This window comes from Thamnophis sirtalis, unplaced genomic scaffold (genome assembly GCF_051295495.1).
Source record: "Thamnophis sirtalis isolate CommonGarterSnake01/CBP01778 unplaced genomic scaffold, rThaSir2_p1.2 scaffold_4, whole genome shotgun sequence".
Classification (NCBI taxonomy): Eukaryota; Metazoa; Chordata; class Lepidosauria; order Squamata; family Natricidae; genus Thamnophis; species Thamnophis sirtalis.
This window is the reverse complement of record NW_028261384.1, coordinates 126,733,908-126,748,844: the sequence shown is the minus strand read 5'-3', so window position 1 is coordinate 126,748,844 and position 14,937 is coordinate 126,733,908. Positions and strand designations below refer to the sequence as shown.

Below are 14,937 nucleotides of genomic sequence, written 5' to 3'. Positions count from 1 at the left end.
TGAGAAGGCCTTTGATTGAGTTAACTGGCAATTTTTGTTGAAGATATTGCAAAAAATGCAGATAGGAGATAGGTTTTTACAGTCAATTAAAGCAATATACCAACAGCAAACGGCACAAATCATAGTCAATGGAAGTTTAACAGACTCTTTTCAAATTGGAAAAGGTACAAGACAGGGCTGTCCTTTGTCCCCACTATTGTTTATTATAACTCTGGAAGTATTGTTGAATAAAATATGGGGCTTGGATGGTCTAAAAGGGATCAAGATTAGGCAGCAAGAATACAGAGTGCGCGCTTTTGCGGATGATTTGGTCATAATATTGGAACAACCGCAGGAATCCAGTATGGTTTTAATGAATACGATTAATCAATATGATCAAGTGTCTGGTTTTAAAATAAATTTAGGGAAAACAAAAATATTAGCTATAAATATGAATACTAAACAAAAGGAAGAACTAGGAGGGATGTTAGGATGTGAGGTAGTCAAAAAAGTCAAATATCTTGGAGTTAATATTTTAACCTCAAACGGGAAATTATATAAGCATAATTATGAACCACTTTGGCATAGTATACAGATAGAGATGAAAAAATGGGAGAAATTGCACTTATCTTTGCTGGGTAGGATAGCGGCAGTGAAAATGAACATCTTACCAAAATTTTTATTTCTCTTCCAAATGTTACCTATACCTATATGGTATATGGTTGGCATGCTTACCTGTTATTTAACAAAAAATTGGATAACAATTTTAAAAGTCATATTTTAAGAAATGCTTTACTGCGGGTCTGGAAAAAAATACCAATATAAATTAAATGACAAGATACTCATGTGGGCAATTCCTAGACATGCAATTGAAAATATGAATATAGCACAAAAACAGGATAGAACTACCTACAGACAGCTTCTCATTTTGGAAAGGGGGGTACTACAACTAAAATCTTTAGAGGTATTAAAAGAGGAGAAGATAGTCCAAACATGGTTCAGTATGGGCAATTACAAGCCAGGTGGAAAATAGATCAAAAAATTGGTTTTATCCAAGTTGAGGATAATTTGTTTAAACAAATAAGAGATCAAAGTTTAATGCATATAAAGAGGATGTATAATGTATTAATACAGATGGATTCGGAAACAGAATTAGTTAAAGATTGTATGATAAAGTGGGCTCAAAATATTGAAGAACCAATAATGTTGGATACATGGGAAAGAATATGGGTAAGAAATGTGAAATTTACACAAGCTCAAAACCTGAGAGAAAATTTTTATAAGATGTTCTATAGATGGCATTTAGATCCTAAAAAGTTGGCTTCTATGCAATGTTCCCTCTAATTTTTTTTCAGTGTGAGAGGAAAAGTATAGTGTTTGAGCTGCACAGTTTCATGCCTGAGCACCTAAGAGAGCAACTGTCCTATGGTGGTTCTCCTCTTACCTCTCGGACAGGTCGCAGTCGGTGTTGGTCGGAGGGCAAAGATCAACCCCTAGGCCCCTGAATTATGGGGTGCCGCAGGGTTCGGTCCTGTCCCCCCTCCTGTTTAATATCTACATGAAGCCGCTGGGTGAGATCATTCGACGGCACGGGATAAAATACCATCAGTATGCGGACGATACGCAGCTGTATCTGTCCGCCCCGTGCCAACTCAGTGAAGCGGTTGACGTGATGTGTCAGTGCCTCGAGGCTGTTAGGGACTGGATGGGGCTTAACAAGCTTGTACTCAATCCAGATAAGACCGAGTGGCTGGTGTGTTTCCCTCCTACTAATTGGCCAAGTATTCCATCTCTCAGGCTGGGGGGTCAAACAGTACGCCCCTCAGACAGGGTTCGTAATTTGGGAGTCCTCCTGGACCCACAGCTGACTTTTGAACACCACTTGTCGACTGTGACCAGGGGGGCATTTGCCCAGGTTCGCCTGGTGCACCAGTTGCGTCCCTACCTGAACCGGGAGGCCCTCACAGCAGTCACTCGCGCCCTTGTGACCTCTAGACTGGACTACTGCAATGTGCTCTACATGGGGCAGCCCTTGAAGAGTATTCGGAGACTTCAGCTTGTCCAGAATGCAGCCGCGCGAGCAATCGTGGGTGTATCTCGGTTCACCCACATAACACCTATCCTCTGCGAGCTGCACTGGCTGCCTATTGGTCTCCGGATACACTTCAAGGCGCTAGTTGTCACTTATAAAGCCCTTCATGGTATTGGACCTTGGTACTTGAGAGACCGCCTGCTGCCAATTACCTCCACTAGACCGATTAGATCCCACAGATTAGGCCTCCTTCGAATTCCATCCGCCGGCCAGTGCCAACTGGCGACTACCTGGAGGAGAGCCTCCTCTATGGCTCCTCCGACCCTTTGGAGTGAACTCCCCGTGGAGATTCGAACCCTCACCACCCTCCAGGCCTTCCGCACAGCCCTTAAAACCTGGCTGTTCCGACAGGCCTGGGGCTAAAGAGCTGTTGCCCTGTCTCGAATGGTATGACTGTTGTGTGTTTTAAATTATGCATTGTTATGCTTTGTTTTTTTAAAAAACTTGTTGTCTGTATCCCCCTTCCCTGGTTTGAGTTGTGAGCCGCCCTGAGTCCCCTTCAGGGGAAAGGGGCAGCATATAAATACAATAAACTGAACTGAACTGAACTGCCACGTCTGCTGGACATTTGTGCAACATTCCAAGCGTCAAGTGCCGATTGCGAGCGAGGTTTCAGCCTAATGAATGCCAGGCATGAAAAGTGCCACTCAAACACTATACTTTTCCGCTCACCCTGAAAAAAAAAGGCTCTTTGCTCAGCTTTTACATTGTTAGACTGGCTAGAGAGAGACATGGCACCAACAGCCTGGCTCCTGGCATTTTGCAGGCAACCTGTCCTCTCACATTCCTTTGGAATGCAACCCATCACATTTGAATTAGATTTTGCCAATTATCCTATTAAAAGATAATGCTATTATTCTAAAATATGACTAACTCAATATTAAAAACTGTAAATATTTAATGCTGATAAATAATAGCAGTAATTGTTATTTAGTATGATTAAAATCAGTATTGATATATCAATATAATATCTATCAAAATTGACAATAAACACTAAAATAACAATACAAATATATAATGTGGAATATAAAAATAATAAATATAATATATAAATGCAACATAAATGTAATAAAATAATTTATCATGAAACTCTCCCCCTTTAAAGTAGTAAGATCAATTAAATAGTCTAGCAAGTTTGGACAATATGCTATATGTTATGTTACTTAAGAATATATATACCTCAGAATCAGATACAACATCCACATCATTTCCAACTGAGTCAATAAAATCATATGCCATGCCAAAACTATTTTAAATAAAGATATGAAATTAATCAAGTATTGCATTTATTTTTCAAAATGAATGTACAATTTTTTTATTATTTTAGTTTTGTACCCTATCTTTTCTAACTAACATTAACTTTAAAAAGATGTTACATCAGACTACAATACAAGTAATTAAATGAAGACTAAAATAAGAGTTTTGGCATATTGAGCTTTTTATATTTCTTTCTTATATTTCTTCCTTAGTTGAGAACTTGCTCCTCAGCTTACTTACGCATTAACTGTTTGTTGCTTTTATGGTTTATTCATTCACTGCTCCATCTTCAGTTTTTTTCACAGGGGGCAGGGCTTCCTTCCTTCCTTCCTTCCTTCCTTCCTTCCTTCCTTCCTTCCTTCCCTCCACTCCTTTGGCCACCAATTTTGATCCAATTCTCTCTCTCTCTCTCTCTCTCTCACACACACACACACACACACACGTTCTTTGGGGGGTGTTGAATTACTCCGCCTCACTGCGCAAAGTTGGCGCAGCATGTGTTCAGATCACCACAGATGGGGACTGCAGCCAAGAAATTAAAAGACGCTTGCTCTTGGGGAGGAAAGCTATGGCAAATCTAGATAGCATACTAAAAAGCAGTGACATCACTCTGCCAACAAAAGTGTGTATAGTCAAGGCTATGGTTTTCCCAGTTGCAATGCTTGGCTATGAAAATTGGACCATAACAAAGTCTAAGCTCCAAAGAATTGACGGTGCTCAGCTCACCCTCAATTGAACTATGGTGTTGGACAAGACTTCTGCAAGTCCATTGGACTGCAAGGCGATCGAACTGGTCAGTCCTAGGAGAGATCAACCATGACTGCTCTTTAGAAGGCCAGATCCTGTAGAGGAAACTCATATATTTTGGGCACCTAAGGAGAAGGAAGGACTCACTGGAGGAGAGCCTCATGCTGGGAAAGATGGAGGGCAAAAGAAGAAAGAGACGACAGAATGAGGTGGCTGAATAGAGTCACCGAAGCAGTAGGTGTGAGCTTAAATGGACTCCAGAGGATGGTAGAGGACAGGAAGGTCTGGAGGAATGTTGTCCATGAGGTCTTGATGGGTCAGACACAACTTCTCAACTAATAACAACAAATATTAGTTAAGATTCTTTTCTTGCTCTCAGTCATCAGAAACATCTGTATGTTTTACTACTACACTATGAGATGCTAAAAGTAATCTTAGCTAAATTGGCAATGTTTTCTTGTTCAAAGTTTCCCAGAGCTTTGCTTCTGAAATTGGGGACTTTTCTATTGCAATTATGAATCCCTGTGTAATTACTTCAAATTCACCTCTAAATCCTGGGGGATGGCTGAGCTATAAGCTCAAGTAGAATTATATTTAATGAAAGAGAATGATGGAGCGGTGAAATTGGCTTACAGAGGAAATGCTATTGTCGAAGGTGATGATATTTGCAGCTTTGGTTAGTCTGATTTTACCTCCAATGATGTGCAAGATTCGTAGAGCTCAATGCAGCATAAGTGACCCTCTGCCTTTTCTTCACAAGCAGTATCAGTCAGGAAATGTCATCGTTGTGAATTTGCTCTCTCAGCTCTACGTCTTCCAGACAATGATAGACTTCAGCAAACAACCCTCTAAGGAGCTCTTTGAGGACACTGTGTAAGATTTTATACAGAGAACACAAATTAAATTGAACTCTGAAGATTTTTTTCATGTTTATGTTAGCCTTACTTGTGATCATTGACATATTTTCTTTGCTGGATCTTCGTCCTCCTACTCTTCCTCCTTTTCCATCAACATTTCAGTTTCATAAGCTTTATCCATGACCCATTATCCATTATGAGAGGATTAGAAAATTTAGAGTTTGTATTTGTACTTGTTACGCATGCATTGATTGAGGTTCGTTAGAGGAATCACGCTGTATAATATTTTACTAACAGAAAATAAATTAATTACACCTCAAACACCTTTTCATATTTATCGCTTCCAGTGATTGCCAACATATCTTCTTTGGTGGATGTCACTCTAGTCATCTACCTTCTACTCCTCGTCCTTCTTTCCAGAATCACCATATTTCTTTTCATTAACCTCATCCATAACCCATGAACAGAACAGAATAACAGAGTTGAAAGGGATCTTGGAGGTCTTCTAGTCCAACCCCCTGCTTCAAGCAGGAAAACTTATGCCATAAGAAAGTTGTGGGGACGCAGTCGTTAAAATGCAGTATTGCAGGCTAACTTTGCCTTCCCACTGTCAGGAGTTCGATCCTGACCTGCAAAAAGTTGACTCAGCCTTCCATCCTTCCGAGGTGGGTAAAATGAGGACCCAGATTGTTGGGAGGTAATAGGCTGACTCTGTAAACTTCTTAAACAGGTCTGTAAAGCACTGTGAAGCAGTATATAAGCGCTATTGCTATTGCTTTAATTCCTTGCGTGGTTGGTCTTGGGCAACTGAATGGAGCTAGTGTTTACTGCCTGGGTGCCATTCATGTCGCCAATGTGGAGTTTTCTTCAGCAGATATATTCTCAATATGCCCAGAGAGAGAAATATCTGCCTCTACTTAGGATTGAACTCACATCCTCCGTATTGTGATTGATTATATCCTGAGGAAAAAATATTTCTTTTTCCCCCCTTCATTTTTTTCCATGATTATGTGAAAATCATCAAGCATTTCACAAAAATAGAATTTTGTATTCAGGAAAAGGATATATAACACCAAATATGAGAAAAGAAGGAAGAACAGCTAAGCTCCAGCTCTATGATGGGAAAGCATTCCTAGAGTAGAAGGAAGCTCAGATAAAATTCTTTTTGATGGAATGATTGGAATATTTATATACTGCTAAAGCTGAAAGATGTGATTTGCAGTAGTGAGTGGATCTCCGTGCTCAGTGAGTAAATCTCATCTCTTACAGTGAGTATCCCAAAATGCTTTCCTGGGCAATGGATTGGCTATGTCTTATAGAATAGAACATAATTCTTTATTGGCCAAGTGTGATTGGATACACAAGGAATTTGTCTATGGTGTATATGCTCTCAGTGTACATAAGGAGAATAATACATTCATCAAGAATAAAGATACAACACAGTGATAGTCAAGGTTGCCGATAAGCTATCAAATCACACTAGGAAACAATATAAATAGAAAGATACAAGCAACATGGTTATAGTCATAACTGGTAAGAGATAGATAATAGTAAGGAAGAGAAGAATCATTTTCATAACTGGTATTTTTCAAAGGCAAAACAGTCAGTTATGACACTTCTCATTCATTTCAAAATAATTGCAATACTAATTTAGTAAGTTCAGCTGTATGTTATGTCCTTTCATTTTAATTGAATGCATAGTTAAAAAAATATGTATTTCCTTTTCAGGATCATGACTTCAATCTACCAGCACATCTTGGCCCTAGAATTTGCCATCAAAGAAATCAACAGAAACCCTCATCTTTTACCCAATCACACTCTTGGTTTTCAGATCTATAACACCTACTTCATGACAAGTTGGACGTATCGTGCCTCACTGGAACTTTTCTCTACAAAGGGCCAGTTCATCTCTAACTACAACTGTGATACACAGCACCGACCAATAGCAGTCATTGGAGGACCTACTGCTGATGTGTGTCTACACATGGCTACCATCCTGTCCCTTTACAAGATGCCACAGGTATCAGCTTTGATGGAGCCCAGATCAAATAGATAACCATCCATGTACTGTTCCCTTATTGTAATGGATATGTTTATGCTATATTTTTTATATAAAGAGAATCATTTTCACAAAAAATGATGACTTCTATATACTGCAAGAGAATTCTGCTGTGGCATATTAAAGACTTTAAGGTTATGACCTTAAGCCTTTAGATCTTGTATTGTTCGAAAGACCTAAAAATCAACAAGTATGCTGTGCCTTTCCAAGGATTAATTAATGTTTGATTGAAGAAAAACAATTACGAAAAATATACAGATAAATACAGAATAAATACAAAATACCGAATAACAGAGTTGGAAAGACCTTGTAGGTCATCTACTCCATCCCACTGTTCAAGCAGAAGACCCTACACAATTTCTGTCAAATCACAGCCCAGTCTCTTCTTGAAAGCTTTCAGTGATGAAGCTACCACAACTTTTGAAGGCAAGCTGTAACATTGCTTGATTGTCCTCACGGTCAGAAAAATTCTCATTATTTCTAGGTTGACCAGCCATTTCTAGGCTTAACCAGTTTCAATCCATTATTCCTTGCCTGACCTTCAAGTGACTTAGAAAATAACTTGATCCCCTCCTCTCTGTGGCAGCCCCTCAAATATTGGAAAACTGCCATCATGTCTCCCCTGGTCCTTCTCTTCACTAGTCTAGCCATGTCCAGTTCCTGCAACCGTTCATCATATGTTTTAGCCATCAGTTCCCTAATCATCCTGGTTGCTCTTCTCTGCACTTTTTCTAGAGTCTCAACATCTTTTAATACTGTGGTGACTAAAACTGGATGCATTATTCTAGGTGTGGTCTTACTAAGGCTTTATAGAGGGGTATTAGTACTGTGTGTGACCTTGATTGAATCTTTCTGTTAATGCAAGTTAGGATTGCATCTAGAACATTCTAAGAACAGTAAAAAGATAAAAAGTATTTTATGGGATTATCTATCAGTTCCTTTTAATATTATTGAAGGAAGAGAAAGAAATGTGGGGTGAATTTAGGAAATATGCTGTATGTTGTAGAAAATGACAGCAATTGAGACAACAGAATTGAAGAAACTGGATGGATTCTAACAGGAATTTTACATTCAGAGCATCTAATGTATTATAAGACAAATTTTTCTATTGTCTGTTGCATTATAAAATTGGAAAATCAAATATGAATGTGTATTAATATCTCTATCATCATTTAAATGGCTGAATAATATCTTTTTTTTTTAAAAAAGAGAGAGAATAAGTGTCCTGTTGCCTATTTCCTCTTTTGTTTTGTTTTGTTTTTTGAAGTTAATGTATGGTTCCTCCACTGAAAGTAGTACAGAAAAAGAAGCTATTCTGTATCAACAAATGTTCCCGATTATGGACCATCAATATAAAGGAATCTCTCAATTACTGTTGCATTTCCAATGGACGTGGATTGGCATATTGACTGGGGATAGTGATAGTGGTGAGAAGTTCATACAAGATCTGGTTCCCATGTTATCCCAGAAGGGGATCTGTCTAGACTTCATTGAAAGATTTCCCATTGTTGATTATTCAAATAACATTGCTGAGGTGGTGGACGTGGGACTTGTAATGTACATGGTGGTTATGAAAAGCACTGTTAATGTACTACTGGTCCATGGTGAAATTTATGGAATTTTAATTCTGAGACTTCTTTCCACTAATTTGAAAGAGGAAGATGCTCCATTGTGGAGACAGGGTAAAATCTGGGTTATGACAGCTGAGATGGACTTCACTTCGCCTTCCTTTCTGCGGAATAGTGACCTAGTCTTCCTCCATGGTGCTCTGTCTTTTGCAATTCATTCAGAGAAGGTGTCAGGATTCCAAGAATTTGTTCAGATGAAGAACCCCATCTTAGAAAAAGAAAATAGCTTTATCAAGCTCTTCTGGGAAAATGCCTTTGAATGTTCCTTCTCCATCTCTGTTATGAATGAAGATAAAAATGAGGTTCCCTGCACTGGGAAGGAAAAACTGGAAACTCTTCCTACATCTGTGTTTGAAATGGACATGACTAGCCATAGCTACTGCATCTACAATGCCATCCATGTGGTGGCACATGCTTTGCATGACTTCCATTCATTGATGGTGGAATACAGAGCTAGAGGACATGAAGCCAAACTGGAACATCTGGATCAAAAGCTCTGGAAAGTAAATACTCAAGCCAGGTTAATTACTGGCTGTTCATCATATTTATCATCCTAATCATTATCTTCTTTTACCGGCCCCATAATCTATTGTGTCTGGTGAATTGAATGGAGCAAGTCGAGTGTTTTAATGGCCGGATGCCATTCATGTCGCCAATGTGGAGTTTTCTTCAGCAGATATATTCTCAGTATGCCCAGAGAGAGAAATATCTGCCTCTACCTAGGATTGAACTTACAGCCTCCTGATTGTGAGGCAAGAGCTCTACCTCTTGTCCACCGCACCACATATTTATTATCCTTGTTCCAAACCTAAATTAATCCATTCTTCCAATAGGTTGTATCAAAACATGTAGTTTTGCTAAACGTCACATTCTGGCTAACTATAATCCAAATAATGTATAAAAAGATATCTGCATATACAATATTATAATACCTGCACATTCATTAAGACAAGGATTTAAAATGTCTTATGCCATTTACTTTATTTGGTTTTGCAATATATATTTTATATTGTAAAACATGAATACATGTGTTCCAAAGGTTACCAAAATCATTTATTATTATTGCGTTGCCTACTCATCTCTCTTAAACATTGATAAAATATTGGTACCTTAACCAAACGACATGCTGCATGTGATGATGGGGTTTTTTGGGGGCTTTTTTGGCTTTTTTGGCTTTCCCCTCCTTCCCCCCCCTTTTTTTTAAACCCTAGCTTATTGTGGTGTTTATTAAATATACAACAGAGAGATATGGGATGTATAAACTTAGTAGGGATGCACCTGTGATCAAATGACATATTGTATGTGATGATGGAGGGTTTCCCCCCCCTTTTTTTTTCTTCTCCTTTTCCCATTGTTTTTTTTTTCTATTGTCATGTGACGTTGTCTATGTAATAAAAAAATAAAATTAAAAGTTTCCGAAAAAATATTGGTACCTTTGAAATGTGATATGAATCTTATCACCTTGAATTACCTTATGTCAACCCTGAAGCTGATCTGGCTGAAGCCATTTTGGAGTTTCAGTGTTGCCACACTGAGGGAGGGGAGGGATTAGAGATTAGCTAGGGTTGTATAGTCAGAATAAGATACTTTCCCCAGGGAACCAAGGACATTCTCGCACCTGGCTGAAGGAAGGAGTGATGTTACCACTTGTGGATGCTGCCATGATTGGGTCATGTGAATTTTTGTGTGATTGAGAGAAAAAAACTTTTAATTGTGTGAAAAACAAGTGGCCCTTCAGAGTTGGTTTTTACCAGATATGTGCAATATGATATTTCCAATAAAACTATTCTTTGAGGAATTCATCTGCGCCCGAGTTTTTGCTTGCAATGGATCTATTACTTGGAACCTTGACACCTCATCTCTGTCTGCCTGTCTGTCTCTATCTGTCTCTCTCTCTCTCTTTCCCTCTCTTCCCATTTAGCTTAACCAATTAATGAGACGAGTCTCATTCAATAACACCGTTGGACAAAAAATTGCTTTCAACCAAAATGGAAAATTGGATACTGGATTTGATATTATGAATTGGATCACATTCCCAAATCTCTCTTTTCAGAGAGTCAGAGTTGGAAGGATGGAACCCATGGATTCCCAATGGTTCACTATTAATGAGGATGATATTATATGGCCAAAGAGGTTTAATCAGGTATGTCCAGTTCAATTTTGACTTGTAGACAAATATCTTTTTTTTAATCCCTTAGGGTCTGCTAATACCAAATTCTACAAAGAAATTCAGGTGGAGAATATTTCAAATTCTCCAAGAGTCCTAAATGTTCTCCACACAAATCTGGAAGCTACCTGGTGAGCCCTTTCGTGTCTTCTAAATTGGATGTGTGAATGGAGTTATGGGGGCATTTAAGAACTGGTGTTTCTTGTCATATTGAAAGAGTCTGTTTTCCCATTCAGCAAGAGTCATACAGATGTTAAAAAATATGGATATTGCAAAATTTTTGGATGTTGTAGAAAAATCAAATGCAATAATGGTCTATCTAGCTTTCAAACATACCTAACTACCTTAACCTAATTAAGCTACTTAACTTATTTAATGCTCTGTAGTGCTGGATGGTTGTATAGCTGAGCACTTTCTCCAACTGAATTAATTCTTTCCTAAAACAGAAGTTTAACCACAAATGGGAAAGAGAATGACTGTTCAAGGACCGTCCTTAGCACTGTATTACAATTTACTAGAAATTTGACAGAGAAAACCATTCTCTCCTTTCCTTTGTGAACAGGTCCAACCTCTGTCTTTATGCAATAAGAAGTGCCATTCAGGTTATACGAGGAGCAAGATAGAAGGGAAGCCATTTTGTTGTTATGATTGTCTGAAATGTCCACATGGGAAGATTTCAAACCACGTAGGTAAGTTCTTACTTTTGGTGTCCTGGAAATATACCTAATTAAACTGTGAGTCAAAACAGCAAAAAAGGTTTAATTCAGCACTGTAGATTAATGTTGACAAATGGATGATATAAAATGTAGGAAATGTATATGCACATATAGCTATACCTACAGGATATGTGTGTGTGTGTTTGTAGATGGATGGATGGATGGATAGATAGGTAGGTAGATATAGAGATATAGAGATAGATAGATGATAGATAGATACTGGAGAGAGACAGAGAGAGAGATACTGTATAGAGATAGATAGATAGATAGATAGATAGATAGATAGATAGATAGATAGATAGATAGATGATAGATAGATAGATAGATAGATAGATAGATAGATAGATAGATAGATAGATAGATACTGTAGATAGATAGATAGATAGATAGATAGATAGATAGATAGATAGATAGATAGATAGATAGATGGATGATAGATAGATATACTATTAGATAGATAGATAGATAGATAGATAGATAGATAGATAGACTGTAAGATAGATAGATAGATAGATAGATAGATAGATAGATAGATAGATAGATAGATAGATAGATAGATAGACTGTAAGATAGATAGATAGATAGATGATAGATAGATAGATAGATAGATAGATAGATAGATAGATAGATAGATAGATAGATGATAGATAGATACCGTATTTTTTGTAGTATAAGATGTACTTCTCCCCCCCCCCCAAAAGGTTAATAGTTTGGGTGCAATTTATATGCCAAATATAGTTTTTTTGAAGCTTTTTTTCAGCCCTAATGAGGCGCTAGTGAGTGAAGTGATCTTTTGGGTTTCCCCTGCTTTTCTCATTACTCAGATGATCAGCTGTACTTTAGAAGCTGTTTTTTATACCCAACCAGGGGATAAAAAGCGTGCATATGCACGCACACTCAAAATCAGCAAATTTATATGCTGAATCTGACCAGATTAAGGACGGTAGCAGTGATGGGTTATGACCGGTACGCCCCAGTACGGGAGTACCTGTGCCTGCTGGGAGCACTAGGTACAGTTCCGGTATGGTGCTCCAGAGGGCCCACCCACCTGCCCACGCTCATTACCAGTATTGGAGGTTTTCAGGGCTTCTGCACACATGCACAGAGCATACAGTGCCTTTGCAATGCTCCGCTGAGCAGCTGGAGCGTCATGGGTGGTAAGTACGTATGTACATGCTGTGCATGTGTGTGTGTGTATACTGCGTGCATTCATGTGGTGGATGCCTGGCCCTGTTGCACTGTACCGGTTGCAACGGGATGCAGAACCCACCTCTGGACAATAGCCAGATGAATACTTGGTAGGCAGAATCCTCTCTTTCTTTCACTTCCCCTGGCAGCAACCTGGCAGTAGCAGTTGAGCAAGGGGAGGAGAGGGGCTGGAGTAAGAAAGGAGGCATGCGATAAAGCAGACCCTGCCACCAATGGTGGAGGGGAGCGCCCCTCTGGGTGTCATCGTGTCTCTGCTTAAACCTCCACTGTCATTTCTTCAGCTCTTGTGACCAGGCAACGCAGGAGAAGAGTGGGAGAAAAGAGCAGGAGGTGGGTGGGTGAAGAGAGAGAGAGGGGGGAGGGAGGGAGGGAGGGAGGGAGAGGGAGAGAGAGAAGAAAAACTCTCCCACCCACATATTGTCTTCACCTAGGTAGATGGCACGGGCATGGCTATGACATGTGTCTTGCTGTGCCTGCTCCAATGAGTGAAGGAGATACCGGCCACAAACTGACCATCTGCATCCAAACTGCCCAGCAAGGTCGATCTGGAGCTCTGTTATCACCTACAGAAGCCTCCAGGAAAGCCTTGCTAGCCTTGCTGTATGAAGACGTTCCTGAAGGCCTCTGATAGTGAAAAAATGGCTGGTGGTTATATGCGGAAGTGAGATGAGCCAGTGGACAACATCCCCGCCTTTTTCGGTGGCAGAAAATTATAAAACACACACTGTTTAGTTTGGATTTCAATGCAATTTGTAAGTTGCTGATTTATTTTCTAGATATGGACGATTGCTTTCAGTGTCCAGAAGATCAATATGCAAATGCTAACCAGGATTTGTGTCTTCCAAAGATTGCAACGTTTTTGATGTATGAAGAACCTCTGGGGATCATTTTGGTCAGTTCTGCTCTTTTCTTTTCTTTGGTCACAGTTGGAGTCCTTTGGATCTTTATTAAACATCAGGACACTCCCATAGTCAAAGCCAACAACCGGAATCTCACCTATGCTCTCCTTATTGCTCTCTTCTTGTCTTTTCTTTGTTCATTGTTATTTCTTGGAAAACCAGGCACAGTGACATGCCTCCTTCGCCAAACTGCCTTCGGGGTCATCTTCTCTGTGGCCATTTCTTGTGTCTTGGCCAAAACCATCATTGTTGTTCTGGCTTTCATGGCCACCAAGCCTGGGTCTAAGATGACCAAATGGGTGGGGAGAAGATTGGCCATGTCCATTGTGTTGGGCTGCAGCTTAATTCAAGGAATTATTTGCACTATATGGGTGACGGCTTCTCCCCCATTCCCAGATGCTGACACAAATTCAGGGGCAAAAGAAATCTTTCTGCAGTGTAATGAAGGTTCAGTCTTCATGTTCTACTGTGTTTTGGGTTATATGGGCTTCCTTGCCTTTATCAGTTTCACAGTGGCTTTTCTAGCTAGAAAATTGCCTGATGCTTTCAATGAAGCCAAATTTATCACCTTCAGTATGTTGGTCTTCTGCAGTGTCTGGCTATCCTTTGTTCCATCATATCTGAGCACCAAAGGAAAATACATGGTTGCAGTAGAGGTCTTCTCCATTATAGCGTCTAGTGTTGGGTTATTGATTTGCATTTTTTTCTCTAAATGCTACATCATTCTCTTGAAGCCTGCACTAAACAATAGAGAACAGTTAAGAAGGAAAACATAAAATTATTTGTACTATTATTTCTTTTCTTTTTTTATTAGGAAACGTGTAAAATACACAAAACTTAGAAGTACACCACATTTACACAATACAATACAAAGAGGAGCTTCCTGTTCTTTCTAATAGCAATTATCAATCGATACCACTCACCTTATATTATTTCCCCTTCTATTGTATTTCATTTGGATTTCACCATTCTTAACCCTCTTATTTTACTCATAACTATTATTTTTTGAGTTTTGTTACATTCCTTCATTGATTCTTGTTTCTTTCCTCCATCCACCTATACCATTTATTCCATATCTGGTAGAATTCTGATTCTTTTCCCTGGATTTCTTTAGTTAGTTTGTCCATTTCAGCACAATCCATAATCTTTCTTATTATTTTATCTTCGCTTGGAGTTAGTTTTTTTTCCCATTTCTGGGCAAAGGCAATCCTTGCCGCCGTAATTATATGTAGTATTAAATACTGGATTTCTTTTTTGTATTTCGCAGACATTATTCCTAATTAAAAAAAACTTCAGGTTTCCATTCTATTTTAACCCCTGTTATTGC

At 39.0% G+C, this 14,937-nt stretch overlaps 1 protein-coding gene across 1 annotated transcript; it reads left to right on the top strand.

Moving 5' to 3' along the window:
- Window positions 1–6,493: 6,493 nt before the first annotated feature.
- Window positions 6,494–14,653, top strand: LOC148046446 (vomeronasal type-2 receptor 26-like). The gene is made up of 4 exons (XM_087712034.1): window positions 6,494–6,952; window positions 8,259–9,122; window positions 11,349–11,475; window positions 13,488–14,653. Exons 1-4 carry the CDS (start codon window positions 6,644–6,646, stop codon window positions 14,384–14,386), a joined length of 2,199 nt encoding a protein of 732 aa, XP_087568160.1. The 5' UTR covers window positions 6,494–6,643; the 3' UTR covers window positions 14,387–14,653.
- The last annotated feature ends 284 nt before the right edge of the window (window positions 14,654–14,937 follow it).